At 41.9% G+C, this 22,178-nt stretch overlaps 1 protein-coding gene across 2 annotated transcripts in view; it reads left to right on the top strand.

The window, feature by feature from the left end:
* Positions 1 to 22,178, top strand: part of Adgra3 (adhesion G protein-coupled receptor A3) — a 107,868-nt gene that overhangs the window by 36,375 nt on the left and 49,315 nt on the right. Inside the window, exons 3-7 of one of the 2 annotated variants that reach the window (XM_028865896.2) lie at positions 7,856 to 7,927; positions 11,435 to 11,506; positions 13,861 to 13,932; positions 16,074 to 16,234; positions 18,685 to 18,898. In XM_028865896.2, coding sequence (XP_028721729.1) covers positions 7,856 to 7,927; positions 11,435 to 11,506; positions 13,861 to 13,932; positions 16,074 to 16,234; positions 18,685 to 18,898 — 591 coding nt within the window. Of the gene's footprint in view, positions 1 to 7,855; positions 7,928 to 11,434; positions 11,507 to 13,860; positions 13,933 to 16,073; positions 16,235 to 18,684; positions 18,899 to 22,178 lie in introns of those variants that run through there. The other variant, XM_028865897.1, reaches the window with a different exon arrangement.

The raw sequence follows: 22,178 nt of genomic DNA, 5'->3' as shown, positions 1-22,178 counted from the left end.
GCTTTGCGCCTTTCCTGGAACTCACTTGGTAGCCCAGGCTGGCCTTGAACTCACAGAGATCCGCCTGGCTCTGCCTCCCGAGTGCTGGGATTAAAGGCGTGCGCCACCACCGCCTGGCAACTCCCAACAATTAAAAGGTTTTCCCAACATTTTATTTTGCAAAAGTTCAGGAAGTGATGTTTCAAAGAGAAAACGATTACACAGTCAGAGGTCAGCATGCTTTCTGGGAAGAGCCAGCTAGTCATTCCAGTTGGACTTTGTGGGTTCTCTGTTTGGTCACAGTGTCTGCACTCTGCCCGTGGAGTGGTAAAGTAATCTAGACAGCAATGAGTCAGTACTTACTGATGTATTGTACATGACAGCACGGTGCTAATGAAGGAATTCGTGCGGATCTCTTTCAATAAAGCTGGTAACTAAACAAGCCATGGACCACAGTCTGCTGACCACTCACTGACTTAACATAGATAATGCTTTGAAACTGTGCATTCTAAAATGATGTGTATCTTATAAGTAAAACAGAATGCAAACATATCAAGGGGGTTGCTTAGGCAAACTGGTGTTTTCTTCAGTATGTTGGAATATAATAATGTGTTTTACTTAGAAGTTTTCTCATGAGCTGATGTATTATAGGCACTCATTTTAGGTGGATTTTAGGGAATGGATATGCTGTTTACTTGTGTTCTGAATGCTCTTCAAGGGTCCTGTTTAAAATTGACCTGGTACACGTGCATTTACAATAAAACTTACATAAGGGAGCCACACTGTATATGTACATTTCTGTGAAGTTACAATCTAACCTTGTTTTTCTCAATTCTCTTTGCTTGTCTTGATATTCTGACCTTCTCTACCCAGATTTCCCCTCGCCCTTCATCAAACTCTCATGGCTTTTTATTGCTTCGGTTGCTAAAGTATTGCTTGGGCATATATGATCTAGAGTTCTGTGTTCTTTTGTGCATGGCTTTGTTCTTTTCATTTTACTACACGTCTTAAAGTTAGGTTATGTGTATAGACATCAATTTCCATAATAATATAGCAGTACTTTTACATAAGTATATGCATACTTTATGCATACATGTGCAAAGCATGTGGATATGCAGAGACACACTACACACAAACAGATGTAGATGCATAAAAACTTCCTTGGCACTTCAGGACGGAGTGTGCATTTTTCCCCTACTGTTTCTATTGATGTGTTTCTGTCATAGTCCTCACAGTCCATGTGTCCAGAGGATGCTAGCTGCATCCTCAACTCCAGGCCTGACTGTGCTGAGACTAATCCTTTCTACACATTCTGTGGTTGGTTCAGGAATGGGTATTTGGATCAGTTTGGTTGAGTGGAGATGTACCTGGGGCTTGAGGGAAGGGATTTCCTCAATGTCAAGAGGAAGGAAGAAGGAACCCACGTTTGCTAGGACCAGGTCATCAGAGAGTGGGGTGAGGAGTGACTGTAAGCAGGATTCAGTGCTGACTCCACACCACTCAGCGTTAGAATGAAGAAGACAGCGTCTTCTCATCAGCCATTCTTCCTTACAAAACAGTGTTGTTGGCAGATATCCCAGCATGCAGCACCATGCCAGGCATTTAGCATTTGCTGAGCTGATAATTGAAGAAGTTCGTGTGGTCAAAGGAAGGGACATAGGTACTCGTGGTTTCCCAGTGGTGTCTGTCGTGTAGAGAAACACTCTGCTTGGCTTCATGTGGTTGTTCACGTCCACCATAAACAATGTAGCCAGCATGGCTAATACTCTGTGCTGAGCTGTGAATTATGCCTCTCTTCTGCATCGTTTTTAACTGTCTTTGTCTTTGACCATATTTTCTGCCTTTTGTTGATAATAAATCTCTATACATACTACTTGAAACAAATTAAGTTGCCATTGTGGTTGATATTAAGATGAATTAAATGTTTTTAGCCAGAGGCCTGTTTATACCTGAATCCCAAAATACCACCATGCTTTTTTGAGAGAGAAAAAAAAAATGCTTATACACAGACAGACTCTAGGGAAGCTCTCGTTTCCTACTGATCAGTGTGGTTCATTCCCAGTTGTGTTATGTTGGGACCACTAGAGTAACCTGGCATCTCTTTTTAGCTGCTGATGGAGTCTCTTTAGTTCCTAACAGAGAGGGGCTTTGGGGAAAGAGTTCTTGGTTTCTAAGAAGATACAGGAATACAGTGTTTTTTTCTGTTTTTTTTTTTCTTTTCTTCATGGCTGTGCCCAGAGGGTTTTGGGCACCTGGGATACCATGTCACGAATGAGCAAGATGCACTACCATGCAGAGGATGGTGGCTGAGAGGTGTATGGAGCCAGCCACATCTGCTTTGCTTCTCCATTCCTTTTAATATGCAATGATAGTTTTATTATTATTACTACATTTGAGACAGGGATTTAGTTTATAGTCCTGGTCTTGAACTTGCAAAGAGCCCCCTGTCTCCTGGAGTGCTGGGATGACAGGTGTGCACTGCCATTCCTGGCTGAGACGAGGGTGGTGATACTTGGGTTTCAAGGCACCTCATCCCATGTATGATGTGTTCTTCCCTGAAGAAGTCAGTGTTTTCCCACTTTCTGTTGCCATGGTAAAACACGGTGACCAAGGCAGCTTATAGAAGAGTTTCTTTAGGTTTATGGTTCCCTGTGGATAAGAATCTGCCATGACTGAGAAGCCTGGCAGCCAGAGGACAGCAAAGCAGCTGGAACAGGAAATTGACAGTTCACATCTGCAGCCATCAGCTGGAAGCGGAGAGAACAGCCTGGAAGTGGGTGGGACTCTTTGCTCTCAAAGCACTCCTTTGGTGTCGGACTTCCTCAGCAAGGCCACACCACCTAAACCTCCCCAACAGTACCACCAACTGGGGACCAAGTCTTCAAATGCCCAGGACTCTGGAGGACATTTCCCATTCAGGCCCCAGCGGTAATTCTTCCATTGCTGCCAAGAAGATGGTAGACGGATTTGTTTTGGCTTACTGTCGGAGAGGATACGGTTCACTGAGACGGGGACATGGTGGTAACTAGGCGGAACACCTGCTGGAAGCTGTGTGAGATTGTCACTGGTCAGCCACACAGTGATGGCAGACAGGAAGTGGAGTGTTCCACCTGAAGCAGGCTGGCTGTAACCCTGAAAGGCCAGCTCCGAGCGACACATCCCCACCAGCCATACCTCCCACCCTAGTGGTTCCACAATCTCCCCAAACAGTGCCACTAGCTGGGGGCCAAGTGTTTACACACAAGCCTGAGGGAGCACGTTCCCTCATGAGACCAAGCTGCTGTGGATATCGCTCTGTATAAATAAAATGCTGATTGGCCAGTAGCCAGGCAGGCAGTATAGGTGGGACAAGCAGAGAAGAGAATTCTGGGAAGTGGAAGGCTGAGGCAGAGAGACGCTGCCAGCCACCCCCATGAAAAGCCAGATGTAAGGTACAGGTAAGCCACGAGCCACATGGCATCTTATAGACTAATAGATATGGGTTAATTTAAGATATAAGAACTGGATAACAAGAAGCCTGCTGCGGTCATACAGTTTGTAAGCGATAAAAGTCTCTGTGTGTTTACTCGGTTGGGTCTGAGTGACTGTGGGACTGGTGGGTGAGAGAGATTTGTCCTGACCGTGGGCCAGGCAGGACCAGGAATACTCTAGCTACACCAGGCTCTTGAAACAGGCCTTCAGGTTTGTAAAATCACATCGTGTGCTTCTTTTCAGGTAGATTGTTATGACCTAATGCATTGTGATTTAGCACTGCATCCTAAAGTTGGACTACTGTGGACTAGACACACTTTGCATTGTTGGGGAGAGAAATGTTAAATGAGAGAGGCTGACTATAAATATCTTTTGGCAGTGTCTGATTAATATGGCTATTATTAAATATTATATAATATGTCAAGAATTCTTTATTATTAAGGAAAAAGTGTATCTTTAAATCATATTACAGTACTCAGTTATTCATGAGAGGTATTTTGTAGAAACATACACAGTTTATCACTGACCACAGATTTATGAACTGCTTTAGTGAAATCAGTTCCTCTTGTAGAAGCTGTTTAGAGTCTGAGAAGGGAAACTTATCCTTTAAAAAAATAGGGCTGATATTATATATTTCTATTTGCAGAGTTTTTGTTTGTTTGGCTTCCTCTAAACTCTTACCTCTTTGAGGTATGCTGTGGTGGTCATTTAGAGAGTGGGGAGACAGGACCTAGACAGTCAAGGCTTCTGATGTATGCCTACTGTTAAGATCTGATATGTTTAAGAAAGTTGGGACAAAGAAAATTTTATTCTGTGAAAGCTTGCATATTGCTGAAGAATGGAAAGGACCATGTTACCTCCCAAATCAGCAATTTATTCATATTCAGCAGTTTAATAATGATTAACAATTTACTACCCAACATTACTATTAGAATATGCCAGTACATCATGTACGTACGTATTGGAAGTACCACATGGATGTCAGTGGCAGAGATCATGGCATTGTTGTTTCTGAGAAGTGTTAATGTTGTGTGAGACGTTCTTCATTCTGTCTGGCTTGGTGGATGAATGGCTGATTTTGTGGCTTCCCATAGTTGACTGAACAACTATGTATTTGTACAGTTAAGGGTTGCTCATGTAATTTTGTCTCCCAGGTTTGGTTTATTGTTTGATCCATTTATCAGTCTACCAACCTGCCCTCTGTAGATTATCTCATTTCCCTAGGCCACAGTAGACCATGGTCTTATAGGCCTTGACGTTGGTGATAGAAACTAGTAGCCTATAGTGTGCCAAAGAAGCTTTCTGCCTTTGACTACATGTCTAGTGTGGAAATGGTCCTTTCTAGACACATTGTAAAATGTGACCACAGTAAATGAAGATGGGAAGACTTGAATGCAGGAGTGTGAAGGAAGGAGTCATATGAAAGATGGACAAGGTCATGGTCTCAGGGATCCTTGCAAGTTTCTTTAAAGACTTTTTTTTTTCTCAAGTGTCGGGAACTTTTGGAGATTTTAACAGATAGAGACATGATCAAGATTCTTCTCAGGAAGATCACTTGCAATGAAGAATAGCTGAGGAGATAGGATACACTGTTCAAAAAGTCTGTGCTCAATATCCACTGCAAACTGCGTTAAAAAAATCTGTGCTCACATAATGCCATGGGGCTTGAACAAGACCTGAGTGACTTGAGACATTATTATCATATACAATAATTTATTTTTCAACTTCATTTTTCAACATCCAGTGAGGCTGAAAGAATATTACCTCAAGCACCTTGATTTAATGATGACCAACTTCATGGCGTGTTTGGTTATCAATTTTTCAATTGCTCTAGGTATAAATTTACTTAGTTCCTTTAATGAATTCCTGCTGCATGCAAGATGTGCCCAAATCCTGACATCAAGAACTTGACAGAATTTTCTTCATCTTTGTGCATGAGGGTTTGTGAGGAGGAAAGATTCATTTTGCCCCCTTTCAGTCCACATGAACATTGGGTGGGTGTGTGAAAGCATCTCATCCTAAAGCAGATAGGAAGCAGAGAAAGAGAAAAGGCTTGGTGGCTAGCTGTTTACCTTCAAAGTCCCGCCCCTACTGAGCCATTTCCGCCAATGAGGCTTCATCTCCCAGAGTTTCCACCCCCTCCAAAAGTAATGCCACCAACAAGAGACCAAGTATTTAACACATGAGCCCATGGGGGACATTTCATTTTTCAAATCATAACACTCAAGGAAGTAAGTGTACCAGAACTCAGTGGAGGCCAAGACACAGACAGGATTCATAAACGTGAAACTGGAGTGGTCCAGAGTACTTCGTGTCTATCTCATCCCCTGAATGGGCAGTGTGGAAAGCCACAGTGTCAGTGACACATCAGGAATGCTGGCTTACAGTGAGTGAGTGAGTGACTTCTGCCACGGATGAGCACAGACCAGCCTTACCAGAATGTGTGGGTGTGAATTTTCCCAGGAAACCTTCCCAGAATGCAGTCCCTGTATTGTATTTCTGCTGCGTTGGTCATTAGAATAAGCTTTTAGAAGAAAAACAAGAAGGAAAGAAAAGGATGTGTGAGTCCGAATGCACAGCCGTTAGTTTTCATTAGCTGGTAGAGCAGTGATGTGGAATGTGCCTCTCAGAGGGGATGGATGAAAACCCAGGACTCTATGCTCAGCTTTAGTAAGGCTTACTCTTTGGAGTCTGTTCTTGAACATAAGTAGAGAAGGGATCCTGGTTATTTCTGAGCTCCAGTGGGTTTGAGAAGGCTGCCAGAGGACTGTGTCTAAGTCTTATACACTGCCTGAGCATGGGTTCCACTGTCCTTGGTAGAACCATGGTTCTTAGATACCTATGGTGCAGGTTACCTCCATGTTGTAGCAGCAGGTCTTGTCAAAGTCCAGGATCTATTTCCAGGATGGCCTTTTACATCCCAGCTGAATTGGAAGGGACTTTGGAATCTAGAGTGACCTGTCATTCTGGCTTGGTGAACATTCACCTGAGCATCTCTGTTGTTTGGCTGTCAATGTGTATGTCACCAAGCCATGTGTGAAAAGAAGTGGCGCAGTAGAGTCAAGAGTGGCTATGTAGGGACAAGGCTGTTCTCCTTAGAGATGGACTTGGGGAGAAGAACAGCTGAAGGATTTTCTGTTGGCTTGTTGCCATCCATCTTGTTGATGGATGACCAGAGAGGACACTGACTCAGTGGACAGGGTTGTGAGTTGGTCCTAACACACAGGCTTACATAGGGCATCTGGGTGGGCCACCTACTGGAAGGAATGTGTGTGGTACTAGGAGATTGAGGGAAGTACTGGCCTTTCCGCGGAGCTCTAGCTCACACTGGGTTGTCTTCAGAGGCCTGACCCTCTCGTGGATAGGGAGACATGACTCTGAAACTCACCGCTGCCCTGCTGTGGTCGAGTACTGGCATGGAAATGTCCGACTGCTTGAGAAGGAGAATAAAATGACAGGCGATACAGGCCTCCTCTGTCTTTGCTTTGGGCTATGTATTGTGATTTATAATGTGTGTATTTATAACCTCACTTTATGGAGAACTTCAGTATAGAATCCCAGGGAGGGAAAATAAAACAAAACAAATCACATGAATTTCAGAGTATATTTTAAGGATTTTTTTTTTTTTTTTTTAAGAATTCCATTTAGGGATGTTTGGTTACCCTAAGCAACGATGCGCTTAGTAACCAAAGTATAGCATGCTAAGGAAGAAATTACAGACATAGTGGGTGAGTGGTCCTGGAAAGCTGGCTTAGCGGTTAAAATGCTAGCTTTGTAAATGGGAGGGTGAGTTTGGTTCACCCAGAATATAATCCATATAAATGCCTGGTAGGCATGACAGCCTGCCTGTGATTCCAATCTGGGGAGGCTGAGACAGGAGATGCCCAGAGGAAGCTGACCAGCAAGACAAGCCATCAGCAAGCTCTGGGGTTGGTTCAGAGACCCTTCCTTAATGAGTGAGAAGGAAGTACTATTGAGGATGATTCCTGACATCAGCCTTGGGCTTTCATGTGCATACCCACATGCACTTGCACATGCAGCCACATGCACATTGCACCCCCATGTCTGCAAGTATGCTTACAAACAATGCATACCATGCATACATAAGAACGGCAAAAGGAAAAAAAAAAAAACAAAAGAAATAGATCTGGCTGGAACTTTGTGTACTACAAGGACCCTGTACCTTTTATGACATCTGCTTTTGTTGATGAAACAAAAGCTTTGAGGTCAGATTTCTCAAATTTGAATTCTTACTCTGTCACTCACTGCTGGGGGAGATCTTGGCTTAACCTTCTTTGCTGTGGTTTTCTCCCATACTGGAGGTTGTGTCTGTGGCAGGTAAGTGTAGTATGCTGAAATATTTCATGAAGCATTGACCATTTGACTCTTACTTTACCTTTCACAGGGACCTCCGGAACAACCTTATTAGCAGGATAGCCCCAGGTGCCTTTTGGGGACTGTCATCGCTGAAGAGATTGTGAGTTTTGAATTGCTTGCTTGGGAGTCCGAACCATTCCTTTTATCGATAGCAGTGAACTCCAGCTTGACAAAAGAGGCTCCTCTGGCCAGGTCCCCGACAGAACAGAGAGGATTTAAGTGTTCTATCAGTATGCTTTGGGTGCCTCTCTTACACTAACAAACTCATTATCATGTCAGCTCTGTAGCCGTCACTACTGTGGAGACAGTCCTCAAGCTATGATTCCGGTCAAACTGTACATCTTTTGAATCACAGAAATGCAGGCTTTCCACTAATGGTGGACTGGCTTGCCATTTCCTTGTGTGTTTTTACTTCAAAGCCTAAAGAGTAAGCTTTATTACTCTGAAAGCTAACCTCCTGCTAGTTTCTCACATTTGGAAAGTGACAGCACTAAAGGCACATAGAGCATCCTCCACTCTGTTCTCTGTGAGGACAGCTGCTGGGCACTGGCTGCTTCCACATTCCCACTTCTCTGGAACAACTTGCAGACTCAATGTGAGTGAGAAGGTGTAAAGGAGGAGGACTGACCTCCTAAGTGCTTAGTCTGGATTTTTATGACAAAAGACAGACCAAAGAGAGACAATTAGGTGCATACGCTATACAGTGCGGGCAAAGAGTCAGGAACAAATGGCCACCAGACAGTGACTTTTTCCTCTGCCTTCCTGAGCCTCTTCAAGAAGGAATGATACTGTTTTTAGAGAAGTAGGATGAAGGAAATGGGCTCTGAGTCTGTGCATAGTCAGGTCAATGAAGAATTAGTGATAAAGCCCTGTCCTGTTTGAATCATCCCTCCCAGGAACTGATGCTTGCAATCCATAATGGTTCCCCTCCAACGTCTTACTTCTGTTATCATCACATGTTACCTATTTCATGTGTGGTCCACACCACGGTCTTCACAGCTGTTTGGGTGTTGGAAAGGGCAATGCTTCTAACACCTCCATGCAGAGATACAGGCCAAAGGAACTAGACAGTCAGTAAAAGACAGTTTCGTCACGATGTTCTGAAAGGGCCTCAGAAAACCTTGGGTTCTCGCCTTAGTTCCTTATCCTAAATAATGTCTCAAGTACCGCCGTTGAGAAGTTTAATAATCTCGTTCAGTAGCATTTAACTTAATTGCTGGTAATTGTGCTGGGTTTTGCCTTAGCCTGTTTGCATTGCATTGCCTTGCACAGTAAGTGCTCTTCTGGTGTTCCTACCTTGGAAGGTAATTGCCATTTACAGTGTTCTTCCTGCCAGAAAATACATTCTTAATTCCAAACAGCTGACTTGTAATTGAGCTTATGGCATACAGCTTGCAAGCTGAAGAGTCCTACGTGTAGACGTAGTGGGATGTGAAGATAGCCGTGTAGTTAGTAGTTAATGGTTGCTAGCTTTTTTTTTTTTTTTTTAACAGACCCAGACTCTTTCTGGCAAAGCTTTAGGTCATTCATTTCAGTGGCCACACACAGTGTTTTTTGTCAATGTCCATGCTTTTGTCTGTAGTTATAGATAATTGGAGTCAGGAAGATTAAGTAGCTTTTAAAAGATAAACTACCAGGAGTAGTTGAAACTCAAACCCATTCGCTTTCTTCTTTGCTTTATCAACGAACTTAAGCTGATCCGCCATCCAAATGGAAACTCATTATCAATACCTAAATTCCATTTAAGTAGGTAGAGCTATAATGAAATTGTTTCCCGAAGAGTCAGTGGTAATTACATCACTTAAAGCTCAGAAGTGAGCTAGGATAATGAATAGGGACCAAAACACGCTTGTTCAAGCAACAGCCCACAAGATGATACCTCATTTTCTTAAACTGTAAAACCTAGAAATAAAAGGAAAATCCACTTTAAAAAAAAATCCCACATGATTTAATACTCGGCTTTACTATTGTAAGGAGCTTGAGCTATACGAGCCGAGAGCAAGCTTTGTGTGGCTTAAGATTCCTTAAGCCATAAGAGAGGGAAACCAGAGCAAAAACATCCTGTTCTGCCAGATAATGTAGGATGGCTTTGAAATAAGGAAGGGGAAACTCATTGAGGAGGTACCCAGGTCACTTGCTCTGATCTTAGAAGTTATAGTCAAATGCATGTTTTCTTTGCGGTGATCAAGTACATGGTTTGGAATTTAGCAGCTTTTGTTTGGAAATGAGCACTCTAAAGACCCTCCTCCCTTTGTTACAGTGTAACTCTGAGTGTAACAAAGGGTGTGTTTCTCTCTGTCTCAAAATGATGTGGACATTAGAGGAAAGAGAAAAGGTTTTTGGATTTTTTTTTTTCCTGAGACAGGGTTTCTCAGTGTAGTTTTGGTGCCTGCCCTGGATCTCTCTCTGTAGACCAGGCAGGCCTCAAACTCACAGAGATCCACCTGGCTCTGCCTCCTGAGTGCTGGGACTAAAGGCGTGCACCACCACCGCCTGTCGAGAAAAGTATTTTTGAGATTTTCGTTTAGAGAAGCTTCTAATTTCTCTATTAATATTCCAAGTGAATTGAATTATTCAAAATGTAACAACTGATAAAAGGAATGATTCATCATAGTCCCCCCCACACATCCCCCCCAGTTAGTAAAGTCTACTGATGATCGCCAACAAAGATGAAAGGCTTGCCATTGCAGGTGAAAGTTTGAAGTTGCCTTGTTACATAGTTTTCCCTGCAACCCTGGTTAAATGTAAACTCCAGTGTGTTCCTTGTTCCAGGTGTGAACTACAGGAAGAGAGTAAAAAAGGGGCCAGGGAGAGGGGCCATAGGCAAAGCACTTGTCGGTCAAGCCTTGTACATGAGTTCAGTTTACGGATACAGGAAGGAAGGACAGAACCGGCCCCCAAAAGTTGTCCGTCAACCTCCACGCGCATGCTGTGGCACTTGTGTGCTTTGTGCTCATGCTTGCTCCCCCCATGTCATCATAAATAATAGTTAATAGTTATGCATAAATAAAAATGAGGGCACTTGATACAGATTTATGAGAAGGAATTATTTAGAGGGTGACAGGTCTAGGAACCCTTAGACATTAGGGCGGGCTTGCAGAATGACTGGGCTATTACCTAGATGTGGTTAAAAGTCATTTGGCTTGAGAGTGAATGACAGATTTGTAAGGTCAAAGCTAATTTAGTGTTTCTCCCCCTCATTATAGTCAGAACGTCTGAGTATCTAAAGGACGGAGTTATAAAAGACAAGTTGCTAATGCTGTTTGATGATTGGGCTGAGTTCTCGAGCCCTCTCCCTTGACTGACTCTGCAGGGCATCTCAGGGGTGCTAGCACATAGTAAGATAGAGTGAATCTTATTTTACTACTGTAGTTTTATCTTGAATAATTTCATAGAGTAAATGGTAGAAATATAATTAAATAGTATCTTGCCTGTGTGTACCAGAAGGAAGGTAAACCAGAACTATTTTTTGGGAGTGTTGTTTGTATCTCACTTGAAGGAAGATGCAGAAAAGAAGGGTCTTTCGTTCTTGACCTGAATTGGAATCTATCAGACCTGTATTAGCTGAGAGAACTAAATCAAGTCATCCCTCTCCCCCTTCCCTTAGGGACCTGACAAACAACCGCATAGGTTGTCTGAACGCCGACATATTTCGAGGACTCACCAATCTAGTTCGGCTGTAAGTACCTTTTCTACTCTATTAAAGCATACGATATTTGAACCAGTAGGTTCCCAAGAGTTTCTGAAGATAGTGGCCTGTTCATTAAAATAGCATCTGTAGGCCTTGTGGAAGCCACAGCGACAGGAAACTTACTACTGGGTCATAAGATATAGTGTCCTCAGAATAGAAGATGGGTTGAGAATCCCTTACCAGATATGCTTAGGACCAGAGTGTTTCTGACTTGAGGAGAGATCTCATAATGCACAAGGAGATATGTTGCAGGTGAGATCCAAATGTAAATGTGAAATTCTTTTCTCTTTCATAATCACTTCGTAATCAGAGCCTGGAGATAATCTTACACAATATTTTAAACGCTCCGTTGCATGAAACACAGGTTTCATGGTATAAAATTTTCCATGCTGTTGTCACGGAGCTCAAATATTTTGGAGCACGTTGGATTTCAGATTTTCAGATTAAGGACTTATAGTGCATTATCTCACCACGCCAGTCCTATGATCTCCCTGGAGACCATTGTGTACTGATTGTGAGTGTTAGCGTTTGTGTGTAGCAGGGCTCCATCCCAACCCGGGATCCCATTGCATGAGCGGGAACTCCCCTGTAGCAGGAATCTTAAAAGTTCTTATTAATAAAATCAAACCTGAGTCGAGTTATTGGGGTCCATGCTGGTAGATCAGAGAGACAGAACAAGCCACAGCTATCTCACCTCGCCGGATTTTCAGCTGGTCTTGTCTCCTCAGACTGGAGGCCTCTGAGTCCTCATCCAGAATGAATCTCAGCTGAATTACTGCTCAAAAGCCTGAATGCTTAACCAGCCAAAAGCTTCTAGTTTCTGGTCCTCACGCCTTATATATCTTTCTGCTTTCTACAACCACTCCCTGGGATTAAAGGCTGGCTTTCTGGGATTAAAGGCGTGTGTCACCATGCTTGGCTATTTCCAGTGTGGCCTTGAACTCACAGAGATCCAGAGGGATTTCTATCTCTGGAATGCTAGGATTAAAGGTGTGAGTGCCACCATTTTCTAGCCTTTGTATCTAGTGGCTGTCTGTTCTCTGACCCCAGATAAATTTATTAGAGTATACAATATTTTGGGGAACACAATACCACCACACTCCCCCTCCACCATCATTCTCTGCCCTCTCCCCAAAGGTGGCACTCCCTCCCACACTGAGGGTGCAGCCCATACCTCAGAGGAGAGCTTGGCCTGTTCACAACCCCCACACTTGTGTCCTGTACCCCTTTCTGTGTTCTGTTCTGCCCCTGCCTCCCCTTCTCAGGAACTCTAAATTTATCTGTCCTTGGTGCACAGAATAGACCTCGTGGTGTTTGAATGATGCTGCCAGTTTTTCCAGAGACCCCCACGCTTCTTTAATGTCAGGAACCCACAGAGTATGTGCCCTCTATACTGAACATTTATCACCACTATTGAGTTCCCATTTTCTTTCTTTTTTTAATGATAAAGTGAAATTTAACTTGAAGATTACAACAGTACAAGTTAATATCATACTGATCCTCTTACAGGTGTGCCATATCCTTAACCTGTCAAATTTTTAAATAAGATACTTTCCTATGCATGGAAATACCTTATATTTAAAAAAAAGAAGAACAACAACAAAGGTTAAAGAAACATGGGGTACCTATTTTCTACCCCTCCCTGCCGGAAGCACTCCCCTAAATAAGACATATACTGCCTGCTTTACTCCAGCTCCTGAGCGGGTAATCGGGCATGGAAGATACTTTAGTCCAATAGTTTTTGTGTAGCCCTTAGCCCATTTCCCACTGCGACACTAATACTGTTGAGTTTAATCATACAACGTGCTGAAGGGTTTACACTGTAAAGCGTGTGGCTGGGAGCGGGCCAAGAGAGCTTATAGAGTGTGTCTGAGGCCATAGTTGCCCTGTACACCGAGAGTCCTTCCAGCCCCAGGGCTTATTACTGTGATCGTGTCTGCTCAGTCTTGGTGTGTGGCTGGTTACTGCTGACCAGGAAGGGCATTCTTTCAACGTTTATTTGTTACTTTCCTGAATGATCCCAGTTGAACATGTGAGCAGGCATCCTACTGGGGCATCCATAAGGAATGCTAGGTTTTCCTGATACTGGGTAGAAGAATCTTATTTAGCATTGAAGTGTTTAAAGCTTTTGCCTAGTACATTGTGCAGGCTGAAAACTGCTGTCTTCCAGCCTCATGGAAGCATTTATACATCCCCTCTTCCTGTAGAAGAATTCAAGTAGCTTTCATAAATTCCTCATTACATTTTGTTCTGATCATAGGCTATTTGAGACAATATCGAGTAATAAAAGTGATGTGTTGCTAAGTATTTTAAAAGTGAAACTATTTTCTCTTTCCCCCCAGAAACCTTTCAGGGAATTTGTTTACTTCACTGTCTCAAGGAACTTTTGATTATCTTGGCTCACTGCGGTCTTTGTAAGTAAGAATTCTTTGTTGTATTTAATTTATATTCAGTGTTGGGGAAAAAAAAGCAAACAGTGGTTTTGTAGCTTAAGAGATTTCATGAGAAGTGTCTCACAAATTGTCAAAACTTAGGCCTTTGCTGGAGCCAGTGTCTGGCCTGAAGCTCATGAGGTAAATCTCATATTTCAAACCAAGATAGCCATCTCGGAATGTGTCCCTCCCAACTGTAGTCAGGGTAAATAAACTGGTGGCAGTTGTTTCTCATGACTTAATTTTTAGATCCAGAAGTTTCGTTTAATTTCATTTAATTGACTAATTAAATGCCCAAAGTATAGCCCATTCTTCTTTCTGCAAAATGCATCCTGGGACTCCTTCGGGATTCAGTTCTGTCCCATCATTTCTCTCACATAAATCCCCAGCTTGTTACTGATATTCTTAGGAGTGTTTATTGCGAAGTCCCTCTGAGTAAGATCAAATTCACAGTTCTCCGTAATTATATAGATTATTTTGTCTATCTCAAATAGAGGTTGCAAAGGAATCATGTTTGAAAATTATCTATATTTCCAGATAATCATTACTCTATTTCAACCTATAAATTACACTGATTTCTGTGAGAATCACAGTTAAATTGTCTATCACATTTTCATTATGTATAATTTATTGGGTTGAGTCATTTTCCAGGGAACTCTTTCTTTACCAGATGCCTCTGTTCAGGATATATTAACTCCTACCTCCAATGCTGGGAGTTGGATCTAAGCCACGGCACATGCCAGGCAAGTGCTCTGCCACCAAGCCACACCCTTGACATTAAATAAGGTGGCAGAGGATAACCTGGCTTTTGAGCCTCAGTCATAGGAATCGGGAAGTGATTTCATCAAGGAAATGGGAGACATTGGTAATATTTTTACATGGCAGTACTTATGAGTTAGAAATACATCAAGCCATTCTTTTGATTATGTTTTAAACTTCATTACCTTTGTGCTGCATTGTATCCTCCCCCTCCCCCACTGTTTTGGCCGAAATTATGAGATGACCCCATGTGCTAACAAATTATATATTAGAAGAGTGCTCATCTGTGCTCTTTGTTCATTTGTTTTAAGGCTCAACATTCCATAGAGTTGAGTTAATACTGATGCTTTCTTCCTTCTATTAGATATGCCATGCTGGCAGAGGCAGTCTCCACAGTTAGTTTTGTTAGCTAGATTCATTATATTGTGCATCAAGGGATAGTTGTTTAGTGAAAGGAGTGTTCACATGAATGGGCTGATAACTTAATCTGCCTTTCTTACAAGAATACAAGGCCACATTCAAGTGTTCTGTTAAATGCATGGTCTCTGTTTTCATTCATATTGACTTTAAAGTATTGTTGGTCTTACATTCTATGTGGAGTCATCCAGGGCATAGGAGAAGAGTGTCATAAAATGGTCCCCACCTCTGAAGAGCTTACCGTCTACTCAGAAGTCCAGAATATAACCTCAGAATAGTAGTCCGTTATTCCTTTATGTTGTTATTTCATTGCCAATATCAGCAGTAAAAGTGGCAGCATTTAGGCCAAGAACATGGCAGTGATGTAAAATTTGGGAAGGCTTCAAGACCCCAAATTATATTATTGTTATTTTTTTGTTTGTTTGTTTTTGTTTTTCGAGACAGGGTTTCTCTGTGTAGCTTTGCGCCTTTCCTGTATCTCGCTCTGTAGCCCAGGCTGGCCTCGAACTCACAAAGATCTGCCTGCCTCTGTCTCCTGAGTGCTGGGATTAAAGGCGTGCACCACCACTGCCTGGCAAGACCCCAAATTATTATCAAGTGCTTTACAGTAAAAGGTAAAGGCTTGATAGGGTGGGTTAGGATCTTGCCAGAAGGGCCCCAGGGTTTGAGACGTGGTGCATAGAAGAGGGAGAAGCAAGATGCCTGAGAAGTATTTCATTCTGTTGATTTCCATCAACTTTGATCAGAAGTAGTCCTAGGATCATGGGAGGTATTGGTGAGATCCAGCACTCTGGATGACAGGGCACTGAAAAGAGACTCTAACCAGTTGACAGTCTGTGCCTTGCGCTTCACAACGAAAAGGTCAGCTGTTCCAACAGAAAGAAACCAGTACAGAGCCCAGCTGCTACATGATGCTGTTTACTATCGTCCTAATCTGTGTGTTACAGAGAATTTCAGACTGAGTACCTACTGTGTGACTGTAACATACTGTGGATGCATCGCTGGGTAAAGGAGAGGAACATCACTGTGCGGGACACCAGGTGTGTTTATCCTAAGTCACTGCAGGCCCAGCCAGTCACGGGGGTGAAGCAGGAGCTCTTAACATGCGGTAAGGGAGAAAGCAAATGGGGGAGCATTTACTGTGTTTTGATTTGCTACCATGTTTTTCTTGACAGACTGAAGTTCTTTTAACAGAATCTCAGCATAGCAATTAATCTTGAAGAATTTAATAATACTCCATGTAAACCAGTAGTTAGGCTAGCTGGGTTAGAAAACAGTTTTTCCATTGGCCTCTGGGGGTAGCTGTTCTTGGTTCTGATCAGCTTTGCTTTACAAAGACCTATTTCAGAGACCAGCAGAGTGCTCATGTATTCTTCAGTAGGCCAATGGAGAACTCATGGAGAGTAAGAGTCTCAGGATGCTCTCACGCTGTTTATTGGTAGGAATGGGCTCCATAATAGCCTTTGTGGTTGTTGTTTACAGTTTGTGTTTTGCTGTGTTGGGGATCAGACTCGGCCTTGCACATGCTAGGTCAGTGTCCTGCCACCAAGTCACACCCTTAGCTGCATATGACCTTTGAACTATAGTTCAGCGGTTTGTGTCTGTTCATAAAGGATTGATAGAGAGTTAAGATCTAAGAATTCTCTTAGAGTTAATTCAAAGGAATTGATGACTTTATTTGTAAGCATATGCTGAAATTCATAATAATAGAGAAATAGTTGAATGACTTTGGGCACATCCATTCAATATGTAACATACAGTTACTGGGAAAAAATCATGATTTTTGGAAGTTTCTGCAGACATGAGAAAAATAGCACAATTACCTTGTGTAAAGTGATAAAATGTACCATAAGAACTGAAAGTGACACCTGATAGACATGAAATAAATGATCTTGTCCTTCTCCCCTTTCTCTTTATTACCAATAGTATTGTTATTTTACAAGCAAGGGATGTTCTCTGAATGAAAATTAAGACCGACTCTGAAACAGAAACTCAGAGAACAAACTACATATCTGCTTTCATGTTCAGGGATGGTTAGTGTTGAGAACTCAATGTTGGACTTCAGCACCATTTCCTGTATTTTGTGAGAGGAAAAAAAAAGCCATCCTTTTCCTAAAGAGACCTATGTGAAAGTTAAGCTAATGTAAGCTTACTTCTTGGTATAAGCTCGATCCCACTGGTGCATTCCGGAGCTATAATGTTACAGCTTTCTTCTTGCTGCATTTTTAGCTTGTTAATAATTTCCCACTCCATGAATACCACAGTGATTAATTTCTTTGTATATATTTTTGCATATTTTTTTATTTTGATTACTACACACTGCTTCTGACAACAGAATTGTTGTGTTAGATAAATGAACTAAGTATTTTAAAGTCCTTTTAATGAATCAGTGGTATTTGTATACTTTTTAAAAACATATATGTGTAAAATCTCTCCCTTTTTCTGACATTGGAAGGAATTACAATCTTTGAAACAGTGATTGAAATAAGGGACTTTTTTTTTTTTTTTTTGGTTTTTTGAGACAGGGTTTCTCTGTGCAGCTTTGTGCCTGTCCTGGAGCTCGCTCTGTAGACCAAGCTGGCCTCGAACTCACAGAGATCCTCCTGGCTCTGCCTCCCTAGTGTTGGGATTAATGGTGTGTGCCACCACCGCCCGGCTAGGGACTTATTTTTTAAAAAGACTTTTTTCTTTAAATGTTTTAAAATTTTCCACTATATGCATAATTTTTTAACCAGAAGAAAGCATTTTAATCCAAGGAAATAGGATCTTTAAAATGTATCTTAAAATGATAGCCACCAACATTTATTCTTCCATAGCTCCAGTCTCTAGATCTCAGTGCTTTATGATTTGGCCTCTTCCTTTCCTTCTGTGTTTGTCTGGTGGCATTAGGACATCCCTGGGAAGGAAGAGTTCTGAATACCAGAAATGAATGTCAGATGGTTTCATTTTCAACTTGGTTCTACTCCAGTGATCTGTTTGTGTTACTTTGTTTCTGTTATACAAAATATGCAAAGCTGAGTAACATTCTAGATAAGAGAGGTTCATTTACTAGTTCAGTTTTGGATTGAGGGTCAAGATCATGCTTCCGTACTGTTCGGTCTCCCATGAAGAAGGCCTCATGATAATGGCATCGTGCTAGGAGTATGTGTGGAAGTAGGAGATGACATCTCAAGACAGGAAGCCACATTGTTAGGAGCCAGGCTCTCGCTGCTATACCAACTCATACTCATAAATTCATTCCAGGAGACCAGTTTCTGAGGGCAGCACCCCTAGTGCCCTGATAACCTCCTGGGAGACTTATCCTTTTAAAAGTTTCATCATCTTGTGCATCGCCATACTGGGCACCAAGTTTCCAGGACGTGACTGTGGGAGGCTGAGAGCACAGAGCTGTGACTTGATTCAGCAGTGCTGGTCCCGAGGACGTTAGAATGCTGGTCCCGAGGAGTGCTTGTGCTTCAGTTTTTATATCAATTTCCACAGAGTATCTGTAGCTTCTAAATGTAGCGCATGGGATGCTTTGGCCTTTGTTCACTCGGTTCTTCGTTTCTCTGTCTCCAGATCCCCCCCTTGAACTGCCATCCTTCTACATGACCCCATCTCATCGCCAGGTTGTGTTCGAAGGAGACAGCCTTCCTTTCCAGTGCATGGCTTCGTACATAGACCAGGACATGCAAGTGCTGTGGTATCAGGATGGGCGCATCGTGGAGACCGATGAGTCGCAAGGGATCTTTGTGGAGAAAAACATGATTCACAACTGCTCCTTGATTGCGAGGTACCATGTCCCTGGCTTTGTTGCCCTCTGGGAGTGGCAGTGTTGAGCTGGAAATTAATTAACCATCTTCTCATCCAGTTTGGGGAGAAAAAGCTGAATATAAAAAGGAAGCACTTAAAGTTGGAAGTCTTTTTCTTCTAAGTTTTAAGAGGAAAATGTAAACTTTTAGTGCCCAACCTAATTGCTAACCATTTCTGCTACTAAACTTTTATTTCTCTTTTAGGAATCACCACACTTGTACTATTTTGTCTTCTGATTAATGCTATGTTTTTAACATACTTTATCTCCCCACCTACTTACTGTTAGTGTAAGAGTATAATTCTGAGCTGTCAGTCTCATGGCTGGTTAGTCTGAATGAACTCTATAAAGTATGGAAAACAGCTTGAGAGCGTGTGTGCTGTTACTCTTGGGGTGCTGGTCAGGAGTGTGATGTTTGCTTTCTCTCCATGTCTTGCTCACTGCCTGCTTGTCGGTCTAGAGTTTGGCGAGAATTTCTGCTAGAGTAAGCTGCAGTTCCCACACTGCCAAGACAGGGATGCTGTGAAAAACTTGCTGAGAAAGGAAGGCTTCTTCGAACTGCAAATCAACTCTAGGAGTTTTGGGGATGAATTCTCTACTTTACGGTTTCTCTTTTGAAAACTCTGCCCTCTTTCCTGGAAGCGTATTTTCTTTTTATGTCTTTGAATGCTTAGAATGGATGCTTTTACACCCTTGCTCTCCAACGCCAGTATCTGAGTAATCTTGAAGGAGTCATCACTCATGACTACTTTTCTTTTGAATATGGTCTTTAAAAATATTTGTGCAGTAACCATGTTGGGTTAAACCTCTGACGTTATTATAAATGTATAATGAAGAGGATATTGATAGAGAATTCAAATTGTGGGCTGACTCTGGCCCACTGTGAATTGACATTTATCAGCAGTCACATTTCGAATGGTTATATAAGTATTTATGTAATGTCATGTTTGTGTTGCCTCTTAGCTCACAGAATCTGAAATATTTAGTCTCATCAGGGAAAATCTTTTCTGACTCAAGTCTTCTGGGTTCTGTTGTATTCCTCTTAGGAGAACTAAAGTTTTGTTTGGCCAGGCAGTCAGCTTGGCCAACCTTCCACTTCCAGCTCTGTGTCTCTGGTAGGTGGCCACTGAAATCTGTGTGTGTTTAATGCTGGCGTCACTAGGGTTTAAACCCATGGCTTCACACATGCTAGGGAAATGCTCTGCACTGAGCTCCATCCGTAGCCCTTGAATGCATTCCCTGTGTAAGACATCTGGACTTTTACTTCGCTACCTCTGGTCTTCAAACTTTTTGAGCTCCAAAAATTGTGTATGTCTGGTGTTAGAGGAGCCTTGGGCCAAAGCCATTGAAGAATGCCCAAGTTATTTCCCCATTGCAGTTCCTTCTTCCTGCTTCAAATCGTCTTTAGTTTCTATCTGCTTTTGGTGACTCTGCGCATCCCAGTACAGTGTCCACGTACTCACACTTCGTTAATATGTTCAGAGCTGCTGACTGCAGAAAGGTTGGCTTCCTGTGGGCTTGGCCTCCGCAGCTGAACTCCTTATTGGGGGTGCTGTTAATTGTAAGGAATGATGTATTCATTGTTACACTGTCTTTGCTGTGGTGATAATTACACAGGCATATACATATGTCAAAACTCATCTAATTACACACTCTTAGGGAGTTTATTGTATAAATAGGTAATAATTGACACAATACAACAACAAAACTTTAAAAATAATAGACTTTTCTATATGCAAAGAGCTTTGGTTAATTTAAAAGTCTAAGTTGTATGACTAAAGTGGCTTTACTTTATAAATCTGTTTCTGAAGTCATGCTTAAAGTATATATAAATCTTTTTTTCTACAGCAGCACAAAACATAAATTCTAAGAAAAACAAGGGGGCCTAACATTTTTCTTGGTAGAAACATTTGACTGACATGACAGTCTTTCATATGAAGATAGAGAATCCTGTACACAGAGTTCACCCCCGAATGTGTAGAGAAAGGGAGCACGTGGCTGTTGAAGTGGGTGAGGTTGTAGCACATTGATTCCTTATCGGTCTCTTGATGTCCTCCATCCTTCATTTGTAAGATTCGGTGGTTGTAGTTTTCTTACAAGATGAAACCCAAGCTGCTGCTTTTCTTCTTGAATCTCCTGTCTCCAGACCTGCTGTCTGGAGGATTCCTGGAACTTTTATCCCAGTGGATGCTTTTAGACATTGAAAGCATTGTTGAAAGCTATCCACAGAAAAATGTCTGCATAGTTTATGAGGATCTGTGCAGAGTGCTGCTTACACTGGGGCCCACTTTCATGCTCTGAGGCAGTGACACTGGTTGGACACCACATGGCTGCTAACTGCTAGTACTATACAGTGTCCCCATAGAAACAGGTCATATTCTTTTTGATGGTACCATGTTTTGAGATGTGGGACTTTAGGCAGTTATGGTGGTCCAAATGAGTACTGTGTCAAAATCATGGAAGAAAAGTGTCCTTTGCCTAATTAGATTCTAAACTATGATTATTTCCATAGTGACTGGTAGACAGTCACATCCCATGTGGAATCATTGTGTTTATTTAAAAATAAGGTAAAATTTTCATTTTTTTGTAAGTTTCAATTCTTTTTTTTTTTTAAACCATGTCTTTCAAATTACTAGGCTAGTAATTTATTAGAATGTAGAAACAGGGTATTTTTGCTATTTTATGAGCTTAGGCTGGCCTTGTGATCATCCTGTCTCACCCTCCTGATACTGGGATTGTAGGTGCGTACCACTATGCTTGACTAGATACTCGGTTTTGACACTTATCTTACTAGTTGGAATACCAGACATTTTTCTTTTTGAGGATCAGGCACATAGTAAAGGAGTTGCATAGTGAAGGCTTTTGAGCTGAGCTTGCAGCCTGGATTATGGGGAACTTCATCACCGCAATTTCTGTGGATTTCATCCCAGTTCAGTATAACTCCACAACATAGAATATCTTTGGATGTAATGATTATTTAATAAAGAATTTTGCTTTTTATGTCACTCATCATTAAAATATTTATTACAGCTGTTGACTTGTTTCTTAACTTAGGAAAGCTAATATTCATTTTCTTTGATGATTCAGAATGTAACAGTGCCTCAGAGTCTTTATTAGAATGCTAGCTAGCCCTTGGTGATTTAGGAGACCAGACAAATGTGTATTCATTTCCAGACATAATTTGATAAGTTAATTAAGATGATACATGCTTTATGTCTAATTATTTCTTATCATTTATGTCTACATAACAGCAAAGCATGGT

This window comes from Peromyscus leucopus, chromosome 10, assembly GCF_004664715.2.
Source record: "Peromyscus leucopus breed LL Stock chromosome 10, UCI_PerLeu_2.1, whole genome shotgun sequence".
Lineage (NCBI taxonomy): Eukaryota > Metazoa > Chordata > Mammalia > Rodentia > Cricetidae > Peromyscus > Peromyscus leucopus.
This window is presented reverse-complemented; position numbering and strand designations above follow the sequence as displayed.